We start from the raw sequence: 26,642 nt of genomic DNA, 5'->3' as shown, positions 1-26,642 counted from the left end.
TGAAGGGCTTTTGCCCGAAACGTCGATTTTGCCTGTCCTCGGATGCTGCCTGAATTGCTGTGCTCTTCCAGCACCACTGATCCAGAATCTGGTTTCCAGCATCTGCAGTCATTGTTTTTACCCTGGAGTTGTAAGGCAGCAGTGCTAACCACCATGCCGTCCCTCATTGGTGTGACACTTTGTGCAGAATAGGAGAAAGAGTTTAAAATGTGCTGACCATTTCAGTACAAACTGACCCTAGGCATTCAGCCAGAAGAGAGATTAGGCACTATGGGTACTGGGTTGTACTACTTTAAAGAAATCATTTGTTTTACATTGGGCCTTTCATGTTTCAGTGGTTACAAAAGGCACTTTTTTTTCCTACAGTCAATTGTAGAATGTTGCCTTCCTCTAAGTGCCTTTGAACTGAGTACCTTGTTTGACCATGCCAAACATTCCTGTGGATGTGGAGTCAGGTTCATGCTATGCTAGGTAAGGGTGGCAGAGTTCCCTGCTGAGGGAACCAGGTGACATTCCAAAGTAATCGTGACAGCTGTCAGGGTCACCATTAGCTTTCAATTTCAGATTTATTCATTGATATTAATTTCTAACAGTCATCCCGATGGGTATTGAACAAACGATTCCAGGCCATTGATCTGGGTCTCTAGATTACAGATCCAAAGGCATTAAGGCTGCACCATCTCCAGTAATTTTAGAGGTAACAAAATTGTTCTTGAAAAGCAGTGTTTGTTGTTTCTTCAATAAACATGGTTAGAAATCACACAACACCAGGTTATAGTCCAACAGGTTTATTTGGAAGCACCAGCTTTCTAAATAAACCTGTCGGACTATAACGTGGTATTGCGTGATTTTTAAACTTTGTCCACTCCAGTCCAACACCGGCTCCTCCACATTTTCGATAAACACGGCAGTGAAAATTGCATACAGGCAAAGTTCCTTCACAGTCCAAATGCCTCCATTTTAAAGTGTGCATTTAATGTCTTCATTATCCCAGCCTGTTATAAGTCTGTGATGTTCTCCAGCTCCACAATACTCCAAGATACCTGTGCTCATTCAACTCTGGTGGTCTTTCTAACCAGCTTTTCATCGCTTCTTTCACTGATGCCCATAGCTTCTGGTGCCTTGCGCTCTAGAAATCCCTCCCCCAGCCCCTGCGTCTCTCTTTGTTTCATTAACATGTTCCTTAAAACCTACCTCCTTGACTGCACCTTTGGTTACCTGTGCTAAGTAATGCCTCAGATTTTGTTCAGTGATGCTAGCCAGAGTGGAAGCTGACTCGAATCTGCAGCCATTCTTCAGAATGAATCAAAGGCAAAGAGAGAGGGATCGCAAAGGTAAATTGATACCTTTGGAAGTCCTTGGGAGACAAAATTGGCAATGAGCCTTACAGAAAGACCGCCTCGTTACATTGTTAGTTTGCAGTGATCTACTGCCCAGTGATGACATGAGAACTTCGGAGCAGACAGAGTTTCAGTCCTCACCGACAGATCTTATGGTAAACACAGTCAACAATGAAAGATTTCACAATTTATAACATGCACTGGATCATAATATTCCATTCTGCACTGCTGTTATCTTGCATCACTCATTCCCTCTGTCCAATCCACCCGTGGTTTCTGCCCTTTGCCAAGGGGTGTATCAAAAGATTCAACTTCAAGAGGGACACAGCTCAGAATTGGCAAGTGGTTGCAAAGCAGAAAATTAATGCTTGTCACTTCATTGTGCCATTGCTGCACCATGGTAACCATTAAAGATGCTAAAAGGATTTACTGCAGGTCTGCTTCCCCGCTACCTCCTACATTAAAGAGTGCTTTTCACAAGGAGGTGGTGGCAGGAACTGGCCAAAGCAGCTCGGAACACTATAAACTCCACTTCAAAGCTCCCCACTCTGGATTTACTTCCTCCTTCCTTGACCTCACTTCCTCCAGCGACAACATCGACTCCAGCTCAGGACTACTCAAAGACCAAAATTATACCCCAATCAATTCTTTCCTTTTAATACACGGCACTTTGAAGCAAGGAAGGAAGAATCTAGATATATAAATAATTCCAAGTTCCATATACAATCTTTTTTGCCAAGATGTGCACGTTGTGGTTTGAGGTCATTTTTGCCTGGCAACCTTTAATTGTTAATACGTCTTCAGAAACCCGATATTTCTGTGGTAGCTTACAGGATTATGGAGATCCTCACAGAAGCTACCAGCCAGTGAGATGACGTTTTTGCTGCTCCTCATTTGTATCGGGATCTCATTGCCTATTTTGTTGGTGGTGGGTTGTGCGTTTTGGGTTCGCTCTGGCTTTTCTACAGAGCATGGTCACACTGCTCGTCATGAGGGTCAGAGAAGATACCACCCAGACAGCTCCTGAATAGATTCTAGGTGGGTGACAGAGCTCTACACCACAGAAAAAGACCCTTTGGCCCATCAAGTCCATGCTGGTCCAAATCAAGCACCTAACTATTCTGATTCATTTCCTTGATTCTGTTTTTTTTGCTTATTTCATTATCATTGAGCTTAATAGAAAGGAGAAAGTGAGGACTGCAGATGCTGGAGAGTCAGAGTCGAAAAGTGTGGCGCTAGAAAAAGCGCAGGAGGTCAGGCAGCATCCGGGGAGCAGGAGAGTCGATGTTTCAGGCATAAGCCCTTATGTTTTGTTCCAGATTTATGAAGCAATTGAATTTAAATTCCTTTCAGTTGCCACAACAGGATTTGAATCTCTGCCTCCAGAGACCAGGCCCAGGCTTCTACGTTGCTGTCCAGGAGCATTTTCTCAATGGCAACATTCCTCTTGGCATAAGACCGTAAGATCTAGGAGCAGAATTAGGCCATTCAGCCCATCAAGTCTGTTGCACCATTTGATCATGGCTGACATATTTCCCAACCATATTCTCCTGCCTTTATCCTCCTAACCCTCGAGCCTCATACAAATCAAGAACCTATCAATCTCTGTCTTGAATACACTCAAAGCCCTCTACAGTCCTCTGCAGCAATGAGTTCCACAGATTCACCTCCCTCTGGCTGAAGGCATTTCCCACATGCAGGCCACTCCCTGCTCAAGCTTTCCACACCCCTCCCTCCCTGATAAGAGACTTGTCCCACGGAGTATCAACCAATTTACTGGTACCTCACCAGGAGGCCAATCTTCATCTGGCAGGTTCTCTTACCCTTCCAAACTTCCAGAGAACTTCGTCCTGAAAACATTCAACTTTTAGGCCTCAACTGCATTCTCAGAAAGTTCCACAGGCTCACCGCACTCTGGGTGAATAAATTTCTCCTCATTTCAGTTCTAAACAGTCTATCCTGTATCCTTAGACTGTAACTTCTGATCCGAGACTCCCTGATCATGGGAACATCCTTGCTGCATTTATCCTATCTAATCTTGTCAGAACTTTATAGGTTTTCATTCCTCTAAGCTCCAGTGAACATAGGCCTAACTGATTCCGTTTCTCTTCATACATCAGTCCTGTAATACATGACCAGTCTGGTTACAGGGTAACTACTTATCTGAGGAATCAGTCTGATCGCACACCTCACACGGGCAATCATTCCTTCATCAGTAAAGGGACCTAAACTAGACAACTTATTTCAAGGTGCACTCTCACCAAAACCCTATTTATTTGCAGCCAAACTATGTTAATCTCATAGTCCAACATTTGTGGGTTCAACTCTCACACTGGCTGAGGTTACCCACTTCGCAACCTTGTCTTTCTCCTGAGGTGTGATGACTCTCAGATTAAACTCACCTCCAGTTGTTTACCTCTACTGCGAGAGCACTCCTATGGTCCGATGGGACTATGGTGACCTTTACAGTCCAACTGCATTGCAATTAGGACTAGTGTACATTTGTCTTCCTAATGCTAATCTCGGCAATTTTTGTATAAGAGCACCAAAAATTCCTCTGAGCCCTTCTTTAAGATATTTGGTTTTTCCATTCTTCCCTCTGAAGTGGGCTACTGCACATCACCCCGCATTGTACACTACATTGCTATCTTCTTACCTAATCATTCAACTGGTCTATATCCCTTTGCAACCTCATTGCATCCTCTTTACAGCTTTCAATCGCACCTTAATAGACAATACAATCAGTTACCTTACTCATGTCAACAGCAATGACCAGGCACCGATCCTTATGGAATTCCAATATTCAGGCTCTGCCATCCTCAAACAGGATCTACATATTCCTTCTTTTGTTGCCTGTCTCTTAACAAATTCTCAATCCATGATTAACTCCTAATCCCATGAGTCCTAATCTTGTGCATTAACTTGTCTAGCACTTTAGTGAATGTTTTCTGAAAATCCTAATACACAACATTTACCAGTTCTCTATTAACTACCCTCAAACAATTCTTAATAGATTTATCCATCGCTATTTTGTGATAATAATTACTGTTGAATCATACATGAGCAGTGCAGCACTTAAACATAATGAAAGAATATTGAACAATATTAGCATAGGTACAGATCAGATCAAGACCCCTCAGGTGGATGTAAAAGATCCCAAATACCTGCAATCCTATCTCAAAGAAAAGGTGAATTCTAACTGGACTAATGTTTTTCACTGAACCAACATCATTAAAACCGATTATATGATCACTCATACATTATTGTTTCTGGGTGCCTCCTGTGTGCGAATTGGTCACTGCAGTTCTTGAGTCACACTAAGGACTACACCTCACAACAGGATTAATAGTTTAAAAAGCACTTTACGTGTCCTGAGGTTGTGAAAAGCAGAGTCTAAGTCCTTCTTGTGAGGAAGTCACTAATCTGTTCGAATAAATGTAAGCAGGCTGGCACCTTTGTTAAAATAGCACAGAGGAACCTCATTGGCTGTGTAACAGTCAGATTCACTCCGTTTAACATTCTAACCAGCAGGCAGCTCCAGAATGTTTTCTTTCTTAAATTGACACAAATTAATTTTACACTATTTAATTATGACTGCCACAGTGCAGGTTGTCAGCTGAAGTTTGTTTGAAGCACATCTTCATCTGTAGTATTCCCTGAAGAAAATGGTGCCAATATGAAGATGCTCTCCTCTCTTACTCCTACACCAACCTCCCCTCACTGTCCGGAGTGAATCCCTGAATGAGAGCCTTGGGTCACACGACTCCTGCCAGGCTGGAGCTCAGCATTGTGAGGCTTACAAAAATAAACAATTTCAACCGATCATCCAATTTTCAGTCCCTTGACTCCACAAAGCCAGCCGAGATCCAGGGAAAGAGTGGAGGACTATTTTGGGTTTGATCTCTCTGTACTCATCCTCGAGGTAGCAATTCTTGATACATCAAGGTTGGGGAGGTAACACGGCTCTCAACATTGCATTCTCCCAGCCTATGGCTTCTCCATCAATTAATCGTCAGAAAATAACCTTTACCAGCCAAAGCAAGTGGATGAAAAGCTCCTTCCTCACTTACCATCATTAACAAGTTAAGAGCATGCTTCAAAGCTATGTATACTCTTGAGACTTTTCTTTTTATTTATTCCCAGGATGTGGGTGTTGCTAACTAGGTATCCATCCTTAATTGCCCCAGAGGATAGTTAAGAGTCTAGCACATTGCTTTGGGTCTGGAGTCACATGTAAACCAGCCGAAGTAACGACAACACACTTCCATCTCTAAAAGGCATTAGTCAAAAATCAGATGCTTGTTTTCAATAACTCACATGGTCACCATTGGACTAGATTTTTAAAATCCCAATTTTTATCAAATTCAAACTTCACCATCTGCCCTAGTGGGATTCGAACTCATTTGCCCAGGACATCAGTCTGCGGTTCTGGATCACTAGTGCAATGACATTACCACAATGCTGCTGCCTCCCTTCAGGTCGTTATAGGCACCTTCTAGTTATTTCAGTGAAAGGTTCTGCGCACCAAACTGGCTGTGAACTGGGGCCAGGGCAGTCATGATGTTCACATTTTAACCTTATTCCACTTTACCACACAGCACAGCTTGTGGTTTTTGCAGCAAGCAGCTAGGATAGCGGCTCAAACGAAAGCCCTGTGCCAGCACAGGCCTGCAAACTTAAACCGGCCTACTGTACCCACAACTTCCATGTATTGTCAAGCTGACTGCAGACCACAAGCAGCATTCACACCGACCACAGCCCAGATCCCATGCTCCGAGAGCTCTTGGGGCTCTGCAAGGTTTGCTACATGTCTGAACTAATTTTGACTTGCAACCCTATTTCCCGCTGCCAACATCATACAACTTCCCTTCACTGCTCCCCCCTCCACCACTCCCCCAACACTTCCCACAGAGAGCTGAATTCAATTTGGCAGGCCCCAACATTACATTCAATTTCTGATGTCTTTACTTTTTGTTAGGGTTGGGTGGGGCTTGTGCAGCTCACACTCAATGGGCACCCAATGGCCGTTCAACTAAGTGTGGCATCACCAAAAAATGCCATTCTGCCACAGACGACGCTGTCAGTTGATGCTTCTCATCACATGGGCTTGTCCGAACCCAACTGCGATAAGCAGCTTTTCGCTTATCGTCTGAACTGCTATTTATTTTTAAAAGAAAAGATATTTATCCTCTCTTTGGAAAGGGAACCACTACACATTTGTACAAAAGGGTTGGTACAGCTTGTCTAAACATCAAAATATTATACCACAAACCGCTCCCTGCCTCAGCTCAGGTTTCCCCTCCCTACCAAAACCAGTGGTTTGGTCCTATGCCAAAATATCATGAGTCTGGCTGATTATCTTATGAAAATGTATCTTAATTTCCACTCTAATTTCCTCATGTCCTGATACCTGGGTAAAGTTCCACAGATACTAGTCAGATCCTGGCAGCTGATCCAAATGTCCATAATTCATGAGTCGCCCTGAGGGAGGTGTGTTTGAAAAACTCGGAAAGTGGGAATGAGCTCAAAAATCTTGCCCTCACCCAAACCCCAGCCTCAGTGAACAGAGAGCTATCAGCTGGCCAATATCCCCCATTCCTATTGAGCCCAATTGTAAAGACTTCCAGTACAATGGCAGCAGAGATCAGCAGAAAGGATCACAGAGAGAGGATCATCGCTTAGGGTTTTTGAGGCAGCAACACACTGCAAGGGCTATTTATTCATTAAGTCATCTAAGGAACTAATGCCCTTTATGACAGGAATTATTCCTCGACAGTAGCAGGTCAGGTTTAGCTGCATTCTATGTGGCTTTTATCCCTCCATGTCATTTTATAATCAACATTTCTGCTCACCATTATTGGGATCTTGATAGTTGCTCCCACAATGCCTCTTCATTCATTCATACATACGCAGCTTCAGAGTAGGTCCCAGGCCCAAGCTCTGCTGTGTTTCTTTCAGCCTCGGCTGCTTTGGTTTCTCCAGCCTTGGTTTATCCCTGTCCCCATCCAATCGCGATGGCAGGGCGAGGAGGCAGGACTCAAGGCCAGCTCAGGAATGGGAATCAAACTCTTGCTGCTAACAATCAGCCATCTAGCTGACTGAGTTAAGGATACACCATCACCGCCATCCCATCCAACGTCCCTCACACAATGCGATGCTATAAAAATGGCAGCCATATTTACTAATCATAGCCACACAGCATGGAAACAGACCCTTCGGTCCAACCCATCCATGCCATATCCTAAATTAATCTAGGATTGGTCCATATCCTTCTAAATGTTTCCTAATCATGTGCCCATCTAGATGCCTTTTAAATGTTGTAATTGCACGAGCCTTCACCATTTTCTCTGGCAGCACATTCCATACACGCACAACTCTGTGCATGAAAAGGCTGCCCCTTAGATCAGTTTTATTTCTTTCCCCTCTCACCTGAAGCGTATGCCCTCTAAGCTGGCTCAGACTGGATTGTGTTCGAGAGGCCCCTATCCAACCTGCCTGGTCTGTTCCTGACCCAAGGCTGGACAAAACCCATCAGGCCTCCTTCACACTTGACCCATGCTAGGTATCCTAGGAAACAGTTGTCCAAATAGGAAGCCAATAGTTTGGTGAAGGTTCCGTTAATATTAAGCAAAGCCTCCAAACCTCCATCATTAATCCTATATATTTGCAATTTATCTATCAAATCCTGAGATCGCAGTAAAAACATTGTTGGAACTTTTCAAAAGAATATAGCCTGTAAGCCTTCAATCAGCTTTAAACACAAAGGGCTCCATCTTTGAAGGGCAGGTGATTTCTCAATTCTGCAAAGTTTTGATTTCAATAATTTTCCAAAAATCACACCATGCTCATTCACACCTACTAAAAATACAATCAAGAAAAAAATATGATGAATGGTTAACATCCTTTTGGGTTTTTTTTAAAAACCTTTTACTGCTGGTTGAGTTCTGAACACCGTGTCAAGATCATTAGCAGCAGTGTTATAAGACAATCAAAATAATATGATTTGGAGGATTTACTGAGGAAAAGAGAGTGGAGTGTTGACATTATCATGGGAATATGGTTTGGAAAAACTCCCGAGTCAAGGCATGATTTTCCACTTGGAATGGTTTGTAATGATGACTGAAAAAACCCTGTAATGAAATGCATGTTGTCCCAGATTTCACACACAAAGTTGAAAACAATGACTGCCCTCTCCATTCCTGATTACAATTCGTATTTCATCTCTCCTACCCTAGCGCACAGTAACAGAAAGGATATGTCAACAGGTTACCAGTATACTAATTCCTAAATATTTTAAAAAGTGCACGAATATCTTAATTTTAACTTCTCCCTAATAACATAGTAAGTTTAGCTTTCATGTAGCTGAGCCAGTGAAATAAAACAAGGTTACAGAGATAAGCCCCAGAGTTGTGATGGTATTAAGAGACACTCTATAATTGGAACCTTGCATTTGACATGGTAAAGTATAAAACATGGATTTCCATTCCTGATTGAATACCCAGCAATGCTCAGTTATAGAGTTACAGAGATGCACAGCACGGAAACTGACCCTTCGGTCCAACTCATCTGTGCTGACCAGATATCCTAAATTAATCTAATCCCATTTGCCAGCATTTGTCTCATATCCCTCTAAACCCTTCCTATTCATATACCCATCCAGGTGCCTTTTTAAAATGTTGTAATAGTACCAGCCTCCACCACTTCCTCTGGCAGCTCATTCCATACACGCACCACCCTTTGCATGAAAACGTTGCCCCTTAGGTCCCCTTTGAATCTTTCCCCTCACATCTTAAAACTATGCCCTCTTACTTTGGACTCCCCTTCCTTGGGAAAAAAAACCCTTGTCTATTCATCCTATCCATGTCCTTTATGGTTTCATAAACTTCTGTAAGGTCACCCCACAGCCTCCGATACTCTAGAGAAAACAGCCTATTCAGCCTCTCCATACAGCTCAAACCCTCCAACCCTGGCAACATCCGAGTAAAAAAGTTGGAGGGGTAAGCTGTAAAAGGAGGCCTGTGATGCTCCCTGCAGTCTACCTGCTGGCATTTATTGCTGGTGTGTCTGTTTGTGCCTCCTAAAATGGGACGGGTAGGGGCACAGTTCACATTCCACAGGCCTGGCAACAGCCTCTTTTCTGATGTGAAGATTGGCTGACTTCCCCCAGACCTGTACAGACAGGGTCACCCTGGTGAAGAACACCATTTTGTATTCATAAACAGGCACAAAATGGCTCATGGCGCCGGCTGTAACGTAATAAACTAGGGCCAGCATGTAACCACGGCAACAGACACGGACACGCTGAGTATCAAACAGTACTCACTTTGTAAACAGATTAGAATCACTCTATAATAGAAAGAGCTTATTATAGAGTAATTACAGCTTAACGACTGGGCAGGATGTCCTGAATGAAGGGTCTAAATTGAACTCACAACCTATAGTTTGCAACTTTCAAAGATAAACAAGAAAGGAAACCTATCTGTATTTCCGATCGCCTCCACACCCAAACTATGGGAAAATTGCTTTGTAACCAGATACTCCTTAAGCAGTCTGAACAAGCTGATTATGAACAGGAAAGATATTGCCACAATTTGCCCAAGTCATGCCTTTGCACTCGTGGATTGATCTGAATTTCATGTTTTGGGCTCACACTGCATTTATAGAAAATCATATTTTCATCAAAGGAAGTATCACAAGGGAAGCATTTTCCCTTTGACAACTTGGACCCAGTGAGGGAGGATCTCTCAAATGCACAGGGCAGCCATTTGATTCCCTACCCCCTCCCCTCAATTAAGCAAACATCAATAGCTGGCCTTCCTTACTTAAAAGCCTGGTTCATGTGCAAGCCTCAGCACAGCATTGGCTATTTGACTGCAGAGGGTATCACAGTCTGCACCTACACACACACACATACACACACAGAGATACACACATATACACACACAGACACACATATATAACACACACATATATACACACAGACAAACACACAGATGCAGACACCGACACACATATATACACACAGATGCACACACACACATATACACACAGACTTACACACGCACATATATACACACAAACACACAGACGCAGACACCGACACACACATACATACACACAGATGCACATACACAGACACACACACATATACACACAGACAGACACACAGACACACACACATACACAGACACAGACATACAGACACACACACACACAGACACAGACATACAGACACACACACATACAGACACACACACAGACATACAGACACACACACACACACACACACACACACATATACACACAGACACAGAGACAGACACACACCCACACATACACACAGATAGACAGAAAGACACACACGCACATCAAGACATCCCCCCAGTAGGAGAGGTGACAGGATAGGGGTCAGCTGAGTTAATCTAGACCGTTTATACTTTACTCCGAGAGTAGTAAGGGTATGGAATACTTTGCCTGCAACGGTAGTAGATTCGCCAAGTTTAAAGTGCATTTAAGTCGTCATTGGACAGGCATATGGACGTACATGGAATAGTGTAGGTGAGACGGGCTTCAGATTAGTATGACAGGGCGGCGCAACATCGAGGGCCGAAGGGCCTGTACTGCGCTGTAATGTTCTATGTTCTATATACTTCTCCTTACTCTAGAACTATGAGACGCAGCCCTGCCCCCATACCACCCTGAGAGAACTCGAGTGGGTATCTGTCTGTTTAGGGCTGGGGTGAGGAGGGGAAGAGAACTGATGGACAGGCTGGAGGCTGTCTACACTGTCTCCACTCACAAGGTGAATTCCTGAGAATATTTACAACAAATGAAATGGGTCGAACATGAACCTGTACATTTTTGGACAATGGCCAGATTTGTCACCGTATTTAAAATCAGGCCCCCATTGTAATGTGCCGAGGAAAACAGCAAAGTCAACATTCTTCTCATTTAGCGAGCTGTTGTCTATTATTGTGGTTGCATTGGCTCGGACACAGGACTTCCTGCCAATCTGACACCTCTTCAGTGTCTTTGGGCTGGTAACAATTATACCATTAAATTCTGACCATTAAGAACATAATAACAGACCTCTCTGAATAACCCAGGAGATTTGTATGGATCTGGAGAGAAAATATGTAATATACCAGCTCACAAATAAAAATCTATATATTGAGATACACTCATATAGCCTACACTTCCTGTTACTACGGCACTAACTTTCTGTAACATTTCCTCATCATGCTTTCATATTTGCTCGTACATTACCACAAGTCTCTGATTATTCCTTCCATCATCATCTCTCATTTAGCCCTCTGGTCTTTCGGCCAACACACCCTCTTCTGTGTCTGAACTCCCTGATTATCCTACCATTTCACTCCATCTTTCTTCAGGAATCATTGATAAGGCTCACAGCTGTGTTTTCAGCTGTGGCAGGTATATAGACCCAAAAACTCATTGTCTTCTTACTATTTTTAAAAACAAAACAATCAGTGCACACAATCTTCCTAACTCAAAAGCAGAGAAAATAGCTCTGGGCCCTTATTTCAGATCAGACAATTTGTTTCCCCAAGATTCAATTATAATTTCACCAATTACATGAATTATTTTAGAATGGGGGAGATATTCTAGTCACTAGACTAGAAATCCAAAAGGCTGATGTGTTGGGGACAAAATCCCACCAGAACTGCTGATGGAATTTAAACATAATTAATCAATCAATGTAAGACAGCCTCAGCAATAGTAGTTACCAGCGCTCCGAAAGCAAGTGCTTCCAAATAAACCTGGTGTCATGTGATATTTAACTTTGTCCAACCCAGTCCAACACCAGCATCTCCACGTCATCATTAATTGTAAACACTAAACCATCGTCAATTGTCACCAAATCCTACTTATTTCACAAGATGTCCTTCCTGGTAAGAAATCTACTGTCCTTATCTGGTCAGGCCTAGAGGTGACTCTACACCCACAGGAATGTGGTTGACATCACCATTTACCTTTTGGGTCTGTATACCTGCCACAGCTGGATCACAGCTGTGAGCCTTATCACTGGGTCCTGAAGAAAGATGAAGTAATGTCTTAGGATACTCAGGGAGTTCAGACACAGAAGAGGGTATGTTCCTAGACCCAGATATTCTGCATCCCAAACTCTGTGATCTCGACGAGCATCTGCTTCCTATCGCACTCGTGCCCAGCAACACCTTTCCCAACACTTCCAGTCTAATCTGCAGCAATCTTAGAGTTCCTACATCCTAAAGATGCGAAAGTGATTTTTCCACCGCAAAAGCCATATTGCCTCCCCTCAATGCTGCAAACGTAGACCTATACCAAGTACCTCCAAAGACCCTTCACTGTGTACACATGCCTGCAAGGTGATCATGCCCATTCAACACCAGCAGTGCATTCATCACATCAGCCATGATTTACTAAATGACAAAGCAAATTCAATGGGTCAAATGGCCTACTCTAGCTCCTATTTCTCTTGATCCTATGATCACAGTATACTCACTATTACAGTTCCTTTTAAATCCTGTATCTAGCATCCATCACACTCCTGGTGATCTTGCTGCAGCTGCAAGCGATATGGTCTCACAAAAGGAACCTATGACTGACCTGAAGCCTGAAAGAAAGTACAGTCTATCCCAACGTGTGATTGGTTTAAACGGAACTGCAGTTGCCTGGATTTGAATAATGTCAGAGGTCACACAACACCAGGTTATAGTCCAACAGGTTTATTTGAAATCACAAGCTTTTGGAGAGCTTTCAGATAAACCTGCTGGAGTGTAACCTGGTGTCGTATGACCTCTGACTTTCACTGGCACCTCCACATCCTGGATTTGAATTTTCAGTCACAGTCTTAAAGTGGACAGGCTGCAAAACTGCATGCCAAACCAACCTGCTACAACGCAACCAAAAGATGGAATTTACCAATATCACATTTTGCAGGAAACACAACCCTGAGAAAGGATATGTAGAAGAAAGCTTGCCATGGCCACTTCTGAGCTCCTTTGCCAGTCAGCTCACTGATCCCGTCACAATGGAACAAGCTACAAGGGAAACTGGGCAAGAGGTTTGAAAAGGCAGCCCTGTGTGTAGTTGAACATCACAACTTGTGTCTAAACTACGCATGAGCAATGGCAAAGGCAGTGACAGGGTAGCTGAAAGACTAAGTTATAAACACACCTCTCTGCAATTGAATGAGGGATCCTCTAGAAAGCAAAGACACAACCTTTGTTGGAAGGGGAGTAAATTCAAGCCTGCTCCGAGGAAACAATATTTCAATAGACAATAGACATTAGACACAGGAGTAGGCCATTCAGCCCTTCGAGCCTGCACCGCCATTCAATATAATCATGGCTGATCATTCCTAATCAGTATCCTCTTCCTGCCTTATCTCCATAACCCTTGATTCCACTATCTTTGAGAGCTCTATCCAACTCCTTCTTAAATGAATCCAGAGAGTGGGCCTCCACTGCCCTCTGGGGCAGAGCATTCCACACAGCCACCACTCTCTGGGTGAAGAAGTTTCTCCTGAGCTCTGTCCTAAATGGTCTACCCCGTATTTCAATGAATTGGGGTCAAGATATGGACCAAGATGCAACAGGAGGTGGTGCAAACAGTTAGGGCTGATTCATTCAAATGCAACCTCCAGAGAGCTCACTCAAAGATAACATTTTGGAGAGACAGTATATGGGTCTGCTGTAGGCTTACTGACCGGGAGATTGATCACTGTGTTTAGTTGCCAGCTCTATGATCATTGTATCATGGGATTAATAGGATGATAAAAGCTAAACGAGATCGACCTTGGTCTTCCTTCAATTACCAATTCCGATATTCCCAGGCTATGTCTAATTTGACTTTTTTCTCCCCCCATCCCTGCTTAGGTTTTTATTTTGCAAAAACTGGCAAACATTCAGAAAAATAGTTAGAAGTGATTTGTAGAAGAATGCTTCTCTTTTGCGGGGGCTTGTCAGGCATTGAATAATGAAAAATACTCTGGCAACTGTCAATCAATAGTTTATAAAACACCAGTCTCTTCAAATGACAATCATTAACGATGTCAAATTTATCCATGAGGCGAGAACTATACTGTATGCATCTCATTTACTAATTGCAGCAGTGAACTTGTGCCACATTATAATATCAATGAAATTGTACATCAATTCCTCTGCTGTTTAATGACGTCAGGTTAACACCAATGTTAAATCACCGGATGAGGGAACTTCACATGAAACTGTTGTTTGCTGATAATCTCCTGCAGCTCGACTTTAGCTCCCATGTACTAGCAACCCCACCCAAGCACCAATGATATGCTTGCTGCCCAGGGTGTGGAACACTGTTTTAGCTAATCCCTGCCAGGGCAATAAACCACAGCCTCTGCCACAGCAGGGTTCCACGTAGCTAAACCTCCACAAGAATTTGATCCTTGGCCTCCTGTCATCTAGGCAGACCCCATGAAATCCATTGGGAAAACAGTGGAGCCTGGCAGGAGAGGCAATCCTGGTATGAGTGACCATAGAATCATAGAGATGTACAGCATGGAAACAGACCCTTTGGTCCAACTCGTCCATGCCGACCAGATATCCTAAACTAACTTAGTCCGGTTTGCCAGCACTTGGCCATATCCCTCTAAACCCTTCCTATTCATATACCCATCCAGATGCCTCTGAAATGTTGTAAACAGCCTCCACTACCTCCTCTGGCAGCTCATTCCACATGCACACTATCCTCTGTGTGAAAAGGTTGCCCCTTTGACCCCTTTTAAATCTTTCCCTTCTCATCTTAAACCTATGCCCTCTAGTTTTGGACTCTCCTACTCTGAAGAAAACACCTTAACTATTTACCTTATCCATGCCCCTCATGATTTTATAAACCTCTATAAGGTCACCCCTCAGCCTCTGATGCTCCAGGGAAAATAGCACCAAACTATTCAGCCTCTCCTTATAGCCTACACCCTCCAACCCTGGCAACACCCTTGTAAAACTTTTCTGAACCCTTTCAAGTTTCACACCATCCTTCCTATAGCAGGGAGACCAGAACTGAACACAGTATTCCAAACATGGTCTAACCAATGTCCTGTACAGCTGCAACATAACCTCTGAACTCCTATAATCAATGCACTAACCAATATAGGCAAGCGTACCAAACACCTTCTTTCACCACCCTGCCTATCGGGAATCTGCTTTCAAGGAACTATGACCTGCGTGCCAAGGTATCTTTGTTCCGCAACACTCCCTAGGAACTCACCATGAAGTGCTTAAGTCCTGCCTTTCCAAAGAGCAACACCTCGCATTTATCTAAATGTAACTCCATCTGCCACTCCTTAGCCCTTTGGCCCATCTGATCAGGGTTCTATTGTACTCTGAGGTAACCTTCCTTCTTAGGCTTGTCAGGATGTGAGATGTCAGGCACAGTATCACTGCTGTTACAATATCACTGCCCAAACAAGATAAAAAGAACGAGCATTAAAACCGAATCTAAGGGCCTTGTGGTGTAGTGGTAGTGTTGCTATCTCTGGGCTAGAAGGTCAAGTCCCAGCATCCCCAGAGGTGTGTCATAACATGGTTGAACAAGCTGATTAGAAAACAACATGAACAAAAGCAGAATGTCACTTACCCGACTGGGGTCACGGTCTCGGTCTGGATACAAAACGTGCAGAAGCATCACAGACAATCATGGTCAGATTCAGTGAAGGTGGTAGAGAGAGGGAAAAATACACAAAAAACATAGTCAGGGAAATTTTCAGGAACCAAATTCACAACGTACAGAGCGCTATAATTCATCAATCGCACTCTTCTTTTCACATGCAGATAGACCATTCAGCAATTTCTGAGTTTGATAGTTCGACTTTGAATGCGGGATCCCATTAAATTGATGCAAATGTGAAATGTACAAAACACAATTTTCCAACCCCTTTTTAGCAGCCCCTGAAAGAAGGATCATACCAGACTTGAAACATTAACTCTGTTTCTCTCCACAGGTGCTGCCAGTCCTGTTAAGTTTCTCTAGCATTCTTTATGTTGAATCAAATTTCCAGCATCTGCAGTATTTGGCTTTTATCCACAGGAATAAATGGTTTAGAATAGGGATAAGGAGAAGGAGGCTTGAATAAAAACAACACAGAGTACTGGAACATCAGAAACAACCACAGAGAATACCGCAGAAACTCAGCAGGCCTGGCAGTATCTGTGGTGAGAAGTTCTGTGTGCTGAAGGAGAGGTGTACTGGACTCAAAATGTTGATGCTGTTTCTCTCTCCACAGATGCTGCCAGATCTGTTGAGTTTCTCCAACATTCTCTGATTTTATTTCTCTTCACGTGAACCTCATTAGGGATGCAGCAAAGGTTGGGGGAGGGGGGGAGGGGGGGGGGGGGGGTATGGGCTATTTACCCATTGCCCCATTTACATACTGTGACACTGGGATGCTACAGGGGTAGAAATTCACCCCTGACACACTGACTCCAGTGGAAGTGAATATTAGATGTTGTGAATAATAGATGCTCAGTCTGACACTGCCCATTCTGCACCATCTCAATCAATATTTTTCTGTTCCCAGGAGGACCAGTTCCACCACAGAACACACCAGATGGCCTCCTTCTTTAGAGACCGCAATTTCCCTTCACTCGTGGTTAAAGATGCCCTCCAACGCATCTCGTCCACATCCCGCACCTCCACCCTCAGGCCCCACCCCTCCAACCGTAACAAGGACAGAACGCTCCTGGTGCTCACCTTCCACCCTACCAACCTTCGCATAAACCAAATCATCCGCCGACATTTCCGCCACCTCCAAAAAGACCCCACCACCAGGGATATATTTCCCTCCCCACCCCTTTCCACCTTCCGCAAAGACCGTTCCCTCTGTGACTACCTGGTCAGATCCACGCCCCCCTACAACCCACCCTCCCACCCTTCCCCTGCCACAGCAGGAACTGTAAAACCTGCGCCCACACCTGCTCCCTCACCTCTATCCAAGGCCCTAAAGGAGCCTTCCACATCCAAAGTTTTACCTGCACATCCACTAATATCATTTATTGTATCCGTTGCTCCCGATGCGGTCTCCTCTACATTGGGGAGACCGGGCGCTTCCTAGCAGAGCGCTTTAGGGAACATCTCCGGGACACCCGCACCAATCAACCACACCGCCCCATGGCCCAACATTTCAACTCCCCCTGCCTCCTTCACCGCCGCTCCCTCATCACCAGACGCCTGGAGGAAGAACGCCTCATCTTCCGCCTCGGAACACTTCAACCCCAGGGCATCAATGTGGACTTCAACAGTTTCCTCATTTCCCCTTCCCCCACCTCACCCTAGTTCCAAACTTCCAGCTCAGCACTGTCCCCATGACTTGTCCTACCTGCCTATCTCCTTTTCCACCTATCCACTCCACCCTCTCCTCCCTGACCTATCACCTTCATCTCCTCCCCCACTCACCTATTGTACTCTATGCTACTTTCTCCCCACCCCCACCCTCCTCTAGCTTATCTCTCCACGCTTCAAGCTCACTGCCTTTATTCCTGATGAAGGGCTTTTGCCCGAAACGTCGATTTCGCTGCTCCTTGGATGCTGCCTGAACTGCTGTGCTCTTCCAGCACCACTAATCCAGAATCTGGTTTCCAGCATCTACAGTCATTGTTTTTACCTCTATTCCCTTTATGCACCAATTTAATGGAATCCCTCAGCAGAGATTTTATCATCAGACTCAGGAAGTTCCATGTAATCTCTCTACAGGTGCACAGCTTGGAACGTCCTAATGTGACAATAAAGTCTAAATCTTAATCCTCAGTTTTCTATTTTTCACAAACCAGTGATGTTAGAGCACAATATGCTGACTCTGTACAGTAAGGCTCTGAGCACTGGGTCATAGTGCATGCAAATTCCTTAGAAAACCACCTGCTCCGAGCTGATATTTATGCCCCATTCTGCATCCCCTTGCCATTATCTAGACCATTTTGCAAACCCTTCAGTCCCTCTCACATCTGATGTCACTTTAGAAGCCTCTGTGCTATTTGCCTCAACTAACCAACGTCGCATCATATTCTCACCACTCTCCTGAATTACATCTTATTTTTTTGAGTGGTTATCTCTTATTACAGACCCCAGTTCTGTACTCAATACTGTTATGGACCAGGCCAGACCCCACTCCCTCTAAATATTTTAAGAAAGTAGCCGAGACCCCAATTTTTTCTTATTTTAAAGGCAGTTGTGAAGTGGGTGTTCCAGATGCTGGTCAAACCACTCAGCTTTAAGGAAAACTGAATTTATTTAAACACTAGAATTGAAACATCACCAAAATAAAAACAAAATTTAAAATAACTATTGGAAAATTTAACTGACCCAAAACAGCAACTAATACTAATTAACTGTTCCAATACAGTACCATCCTGTAAACACATCTTTTGGCAAAAAGGTAAACTCAAGCACAGATTATTAGAGGCAGGAAGGAACAACATCCAAAGAGAGATTTCAGAAGAAAGTCAGAGGAATTCTTTACTGACGCTTATAACTTCCCCGGACTCACACATCTTGTGACTGAGGTACAAACTAGAAGAAACCTGAACTGGGGAAACTGGCCACGCCCCTTCCACTGTTAAACTAGACCCTTCAACCTTCTGCCTTTACGACCTCTCTTCAAAAAAAACCAAGGACAAAATAACCTTCTTAAAGTGATAGCATCGTCACAATATAGACGCATAAACAAAAACACACGCGCACACAAAAAAAACACACACCGTCAAAAATGGAAACGTCACCACATCTACCTCAGTAAATCCCTTAATCCAGCATTTATTAGATTGTTAGGTCTCAAAATAGCTTTCACGTTTACGCGGAGGGAAATATTTTCCCGGTCTTTCTCTACACCACTAGCTTCATCCATGTACCTCTGTGATGGTCCATGTCCAGATGATTCTTATCCTCTTTCATTGCGAGATGGGCGTGAACTCCGAGGGCACTGGAAAGGGTCAGGAGCCCTGAGCCACCGCTGATGGAAGGGATTCCTGCAGCTTGCAGTCCTGATGGGTGTGGAGTTAATGGAATCGGGGGTGCGTGGTGAGACAGGTGCTGGAGCTGCTGCTGCTGTAAGTGAGGATTCTTATGTGAATAAAAAAATTGGCAGAATTTACACGACAGGCAGTAAATCAACATCAATGACAAAACTCTGCTCAATTTTGGGAAGGGGTTGGGCTATGGGATAGGCTGATATTGAGAAGCGCATTTATATAGTTCCTTTCACCATGACAGGACTCCATCAAGTGTAGTACTGTCAGAGATGTGTCAGCAAACTGCACATGAAAGCAGTAATAGTTAACCAGAAAATCTCTTAATGATGGGAGAATCTCATGGAAGCCTACAGAACTCTTACAGGCCTAGACACAGGAAGGATGTTCCCAATGACTGGGGAGTGCAGAACCACTGGTCACAATCTAAGGGTCTGGTGTAGGTCATTTAGGACTAAGAGGAGGTAAATTTCTTCACCCTAAGAGTGTTGAGCCAGTGGAAGTCTCTGCCACTGAAAGCAGTTAAGGCCAAAACATTACATTTCCAAGAAGGAGTTACACTTAATTCTTAAGAATAAATAGATCAAAGGGTATGTGGAGAAAGCAGGAATAGAGGACAGAGTTGGATGACAGCCATGATCATATCGAATGGCAGAACACACTCAAAGGGCTGAATGGCTTCTATCCTCTGTGTCTTTGTGATACCAATTGATGTGTACATTGGCCTGGATATCAGGGAAAACTCTGCCGCCAAGTGTCAAACAATGCCATTGTACCTTTATTCCTGACCTCAGAGGGGAAGTGATTAGTGTCTCACTCAAAACTCAGCACCTCCAACGGTGTAGCACTCCCTCATTACTGTGCTGCTCAAGTCTTTGAAGTGAAGGCCCTTATGGCTCAGAGGAGGGTGCACTACCCCAATCCAAGAATGACTCTAATAACAATTTGTTAAAAGCAGCATTGAAACAGCTCACACTGCATGTCCCTCTGGTCACCTTGAAAGCTTTTGCAAGAATCAGATCTATGCATGCAATTTCCCAGCATAATTACACACCCCTTTGAACAGAATCGAAATGTTTTAAGAAAGTAATTGCACTATGCCCCATGTTGTTTTAAAATACAGTATTTTGTTCTATCGCTGTTTCTCTTTAATAATAAAAATAATCTTTATAAACCTACAACTACCCCACTGGGCCAAGGTAAGGGGAAGAGGGACCAAAGACTGTTCAGCATCTAGCTTCCAATTCTGACACTAGTCAGAAGGGGGAGGCAATGGCCTAGTGATACTATCACGATACTATTAATCCAGAAACTCAGCTAATGTTCTGGGGATTCTGGATTAGTGGTGCTGGAAGAGCACAGCAGTTCAGGCAGCATCCAAGGAGCTTCAAAATTGACGGTTCGGGCAAAAGCCCTTCATCAGGAATAAAGGCAGTGAGCCTGGAGGGTGGAGAGATAAGCTAGAGGAGGGTGGGGGTGGGGAGAAAGTAGCATAGAGTACAATGGGTGAGTGCGGGAGGGGATGAAGGTGATAGGTCAGGAAGAAGAGGGTGGAGTGGATAGGTGGAAAAGGAGATAGGCAGGTAGGACAAGTGCCGACAAGTCATGGGGACAGTGCTGAGCTGGAAGTTTAGAACTAAGGTGAGGTGGGGGAAGGGGAAATGAGGAAACTGTTGAAGTCCACATTGATGCCCTGGGGTTGAAGTGTTCCGAGGCGGAAGATGAGGCGTTCTTCCTCCAGGCGTCTGGTGATGAGGGAGCGGCGGTGAAGGAGGCCCAGGACCTCCATGTCCTCGGCAGAGTGGGAGGGGGAGTTGAAATGTTGGGCCACGGGGCGGTGTGGTTGATTGGTGCGGGTGTCCCGGAGATGTTCCCTAAAGTGCTCTGCTAGGAGGCATCCAGTCTCCCCAATATAAAGGAGACCGCATCAGGAGCAACGGATACAATAAATGATATTAGTGGATGTGCAAGTAAAACTTTGATGGATGTGGAAGGCTCCTTTAGGGCCTTGGATAGAGGTGAGGGAGGAGGTGTGGGCGCAGGTTTTACAGTTCCTGCGGTGGCAGGGGAAAGTGCCAGGATGGGAGGGTGGGGACTTGGGTTCAGGTCCCACCATGGCAGATGCTGGAATTTGAATTCAATAAAGAATCTGGAATTAAAGGTCTAAAGATGACCATTGTCAGGAAAACCAATTGGTTCACTAATGTCCTTTAGAGAAGGAAATCTGCCATCCTTACATGGTCTAGCCTATGCTCCTGATGAAGGGCTTATGCCCGAAATGTCGACTCTACGGCTCCTCGGATGCTGCCTGACCCGTTGCGCATTTTCAGCGCCACACGTTTTGACTCTGACTCTCCAGCAGTCCTGACTTTCCCTACCATGTCACTCCAGTCCCACAGCAATGTGGTTAACTCTAACTGCCCTCTGGGCAATAGATGCTGGCCTAGCCACATCCTGCGAGTGAATTAAAAAAAAAAGACCCCTCTGCAAATGTGAACAGACTTTGGACATGACCAAGAGCAGCCTGCTGTGGGTCAACAGGTGAAGAATGGACACGCGCTTATATTGGTCATGGTGGGTGGTGGAAGCGAGGAGTGAGGGAGTCAGGAGGCGTGCACCATTACATGAAGGACCTATGCCTGTAGAACACAAAAGGGAAGAAATCGGGGAAGAGGAGGAAACCCTCTGCTGAAGAAACAACACAGAGTTCGGCGTTTGTGCTGGATGTTCTCTGCTGGTTGTTATGGCAACTTATTTGCAGGCCTCTGTGCAAAGTGACACTGCAATGAGGCAGTGAGCAACAGCATCAGTTCATGGGCTCAGTTGACTAGGTTCACGAATGGCTACAAGATGAAAGGGTGTTTTATTAGAAACTACTAAAAAATTCAGCTTTGAAATGGGATCAGAGCATTCTCTTGAGCTCAAGAGAGCATGAAAATATCACTGAGGCTGTGACACACGCAATGAATTTTATGGGAAATTGCTCAAGAGAAATGCCAGAACATAGACAACTTAATTGGGCTTCACTGAATTAGCTTTAATTAATACATTGGATGAAAATAATTAAGTTCAAATACCTTATTAAACTTGTCCAGCTACTTAGTACAAGAATGGTGTAGTGATTGTAATGAGGTCAGCAAGGTGTACCTCCTAGAATATGAGTTCCCTGATTGGGGCTGCTAGTCTGGTCCAATCAGGGAGCCATGGCTGTCAGATATAAACAGGAGTTTTTATTTCCCCTGTCACCAAGTCACCCTTTTTTAATACATGGAGAGTCATTCACACTGATCCAGCTCCCTCAGAGCCAGCTCTCTGTTAGAGAGTGTTAGAGATACTGTTCACACTGAGAGCTGGCTCTGAGGGAGCCGGATCATTCTCTGTAAATAAAGGGTGAATCGATGATGGTAGACCACCTCTGTGCAGTTATTTCAAATGGTTATGGTACTGCAAGTCACCAGAGTTTTGTAGGACATGGGTATTAAGTGTTTACGGAACCAAGACAGCCAGATGATCAGCCATGATTTAATTGGAAAACAAAATGAATTGGAGCTTGGACCCTGTCCTTCTGTCTCTCTCATTCCTGATGAAGAGCTCCGGCCCAAAACGTTGATTTTCCTGCTCCTCGAATGCTGTCTGAGCTGCTGCGCTTTTCCAGCAACACACTCTCAGCTCTGATCCCCAGCATCTGCAGTCATCACTGTCTCCCTGCCCTTCTGTTCCTAGTTGGGTCTGTTCCTCTCAGGGCTCAATGCCTCCAATTTAAAATTCTCATCCTATGTTCAAAGTCTTCCACAGCCTTACCCTCTTCTGTCATTGCCACCCTCCTATAGCCCAACAATGCTCGGAAAACTTTGTATCTCTTTAATTCAGACTGCTTGTGCAATCGCCCTTCCAGCTCATTTTGCTGTAAAACTGGTGGCTGTCTCTGCCCTTCACACTGTCATTCCCTCGTTAAACCTCTCTTTATGGCCACCTCTTCTTTGAAGAAGCTTTTCAGTATCTTCCTCAGGACCCAAGCTTTAAATCACCCCTCTCCAATAGATACTATTTTGGCTCAGTGCCTACATTTATCTGACTTCTCTTCTGCGAAGCACATTGAGATGTTTCCCCACATTAAAGGTGCTACATAAATACAAGTTGTTATTGCTGGTATACTCTCAGTACCGATCTTCAACTTCAATGACTATTGGCAGTCAAGGGGTCTTAATAATTGTCCGCTCCCACACAGGGTACAGTCAAATCTTCAGCAACATTTGGAGTCTGTCCAATGGAAATGTGAACTCAGTGCACAGTCTCAAAAAACTTCAAAGGAGCAATCAGATAGACAAAACTAGCTCACCGCTGCTTGCAAAACTGCCCCTGGTTATTACTGCTGCAATCTTGCATTGTCAGCATTACTGGATGGTTGCAGAACCATGCAGTGAAGAAATAGGATGTGAACCTTAACCCCCTTGGACCAGCAAGGTCCTAGCTTTGCTCTTAAGCCTGGGCTCAGAGGCTGGCTTCAGCCACAGCAGCGGGGATACTTGGATTGGTTTCGAGATTCTGTTGGGGTGGGGTGTGGGTTTTGGGCATCTGTGGATAGCTGGGGGCAGAGTGTATGAGAAATGAATTTCCCTGCTCCTAATTAAGGGGTAGACAGGAACATAGAGTTGTGACCGCAATCAGATCAGCAGGTACGAAATGAACAGTCGAGTGGAGCTGAAGGGGCCGAATGGCCTACACCTGCTCCTAATTTGCATGTTCGCTATCTAAAGAAACAAATGATGATGTTACTGGAGCACAGAATCAAAGGGGATGCTGCCCCATGTCACCACTTCATCAATCTGGCCATTCAGCCCATTATGCCTGCTCCAGCTCTCCAAAAAAGCATAATGACTTAGTACAATTCTCCCATCATTTCCCTTTAACCCCACTCAGTATGTATACTTATGTAAGTATCTCGTGCCCTCTCGAATGTGCTGAATGAACCTGCCTCCATCACATGCATTCCTGAATCAAACCACTCGCCGTGTGAAAAAAGACAATTCTCCCATTGCATTTTGTCTTTTGGCAAATAAGTATTAATCCATGTCCTCTTGATCTTGTCCTTTTGTTCTGTCCCCTGTCTACTCTGTCCAGAACCTCTCAAAACCTCAATCAAATCCTCTCTCGACCGTCTCCTCTCTAAACGGGCCAAGAGGTAAAACAAATCGCCTTGTTTCTCTTGCCCAAGGAGAAGGAGTCATGAGTGACAGCAGAACCTTGTCCAAGCCAGAAGCATCACTTTCAGGCGTGGGGCATTTTGTCCTCAATCTTGGCTGTTCATAAAGTGAATGAGTCCAGCAAACAAGAATTGGTTTAATACGAGTTGGAAACACACGTCAATTCTGGGTCAGACGCAGACACGAACATTAACTGCTGCTGGAGGACCATTAACTTGGTGAAAGACCCCCTTTGGCCTGTCAAAGTCTTATTGGTTTTACAATGCACACAGCTGTCCTCGATCTAGTGTTACAGACTGACACACATGAGGTCCAGGAATATATGCTGATGGTCACACTTAGGCTGCAATGCTTCACTGGGGACAGGCCACACAGAGTATGTAGAAGGCCCACTTGCTGTATTACATCTAAAATCTGGAGACCATGTAAAAACCCCCTCAAGCCATACATTTGATATGAAATGTATACTGTAAATATAACAAGTAAATTGTAAGTTCACTGAAGAGTCTCAGGAGTGCTGCATGCTGCATTAACAGAACATGGATTGTACCACATTTGGCTATGTAATAAGCTTTTGGAAAGATTATGAATGAAGTAAATGTTGGTGGACAAAAATTGACCCCAAATCCTCAGTAAACATTTAGGGTGCAACACAGTTCCTTCTCACATTAACCAGAGGGTAGAAGGTGGGCACTTACCCCAATGATGGCATTCAGTTCAGCCATGGTGACTTGCTTGGCACGCTCTATTGCCTGCACTACCTGTTGTTGATGCTGTCAATGAACCAGAAAGAGTATTGAGTAAGTCAAAAGACACATTTAAGAATATATTTCAAAGGAATAAAAGTTCTTTTTTTCATTTCTATAAACATGCATATTTTCGCCACAATTCAACTCCTTAATCTTAAAAAATGTTTTAAAAACCCGAAAGAACTGTGTATGCTGGGAATTGAAAACAAAATTGGAAATTGCTGGCAGCATCTGTGGACAGTAATCAGAGTTTTCAGTTCTGATTCAGTGACTCTTTTCAGAACTTGTAAAAAAAAGCATCCACAACAGCTTTATTTAATCTTATTATCTATTATTTATATCATCTTTTATGTCAAACAATACTCAAAAATGCTTCACTGTACCATTATTAAACAAAATATGAAAGCGAGCCACATAAGGAGATAAAAAACTTGGTCAGAAGGGTAGTTTATAAAGAATGTCCCAAAGGAGGAGATTGGGTGTAGAAAGGTTTTATCAAGGTTATCTGGAATATAAGGTCCAGGCAATTGAAGTCATGATCTCCAAGGGTGCAGAGATTGAAACTAGAGATGCTCAGAAGGTCAGCATAAAAGGAGTGCCAAACATTGAGGGGCTGGAGGTGATTATTGAGCAAGGGAGGGATGAGGCAAGGGAGGGACCTGAAAATACAAATAGGAACTTCAAAATCAAATTAATTGCTTCTTCCTTCAGTCATATTTTGTGTGTGCAATCCGTTTTGTTGAAATCCATCCAAACATTTTAGAATTATCTTGTTCACAAATAGATTAACAAATATTGACAAAGACAGTAGCTCTGCCCACCTCCATTGACACAAGTGATACTGGGATTTCCATCAAAGTTGGAGATGATGAGAAGTTTCTGCTCTTAGCGAGTTGTTAATCTTTAGGATTGTCTGTGCCAGAGAGCAATGGAGGCTGGTAATTGAACATATTTAAGGTTGCGTTGACTAGGAGCCAATGTAGGTCAGTGAGCACATGGTGAGAGGTGAAAGGAGCTAGGAATTTGGGCAGCCACAAGTTTACAGAGAGGAGAATGCAGGAGACCAGCCTGGAGAGATGTTGGAAGGGCCAAACCTAAAGGTAATGAGGTCACTGAGGAGGGTTCCAGATGAGCTGAGTCAGTGGGAGATCAGGTTGTTACAAACGTAAAAAGGCAGTCTTAAAGACTGAGTGAAAAATGGTCATGTGGGTTGACTTAGACCAACCCTCTTCCAACCACACTGCCCTAGAAGCTGGCAAACAGCTACATCAGATTCTCTTTTATTATTTCTGCCACCTGAAGACCCTGCCCACCACTGGGCTGATGCCAGCAGTCGTCAGATAAAGCTAATGGGCA

General features: G+C 44.1%; 1 protein-coding gene across 10 annotated transcripts in view; it reads right to left on the bottom strand.

The window, feature by feature from the left end:
• Positions 1 to 26,642, bottom strand: part of LOC122565381 (transducin-like enhancer protein 4) — a 215,465-nt gene that overhangs the window by 93,098 nt on the left and 95,725 nt on the right. For 5 of the 10 annotated variants that reach the window (XM_087976010.1, XM_043721298.2, XM_043721302.2 and 2 more), the window contains 3 exons: positions 25,236 to 25,310; positions 19,217 to 19,427; positions 15,954 to 15,976 (listed from right to left, as the gene is read on the bottom strand). In XM_087976010.1, coding sequence (XP_087832136.1) covers positions 15,954 to 15,976; positions 19,217 to 19,427; positions 25,236 to 25,310 — 309 coding nt within the window. The remainder of the gene's footprint in view (positions 1 to 15,953; positions 15,977 to 19,216; positions 19,428 to 25,235; positions 25,311 to 26,642) is intronic. The other 5 variants (XM_087976011.1, XM_043721303.2, XM_043721305.2 and 2 more) reach the window with 2 other exon arrangements.

This window comes from Chiloscyllium plagiosum, unplaced genomic scaffold (assembly GCF_037043375.1).
Source record: "Chiloscyllium plagiosum isolate Xiang-an unplaced genomic scaffold, Cpla_swu_hap1 HiC_scaffold_28, whole genome shotgun sequence".
In the NCBI taxonomy this organism is placed as follows: Eukaryota; Metazoa; Chordata; class Chondrichthyes; order Orectolobiformes; family Hemiscylliidae; genus Chiloscyllium; species Chiloscyllium plagiosum.
This window is presented reverse-complemented; position numbering and strand designations above follow the sequence as displayed.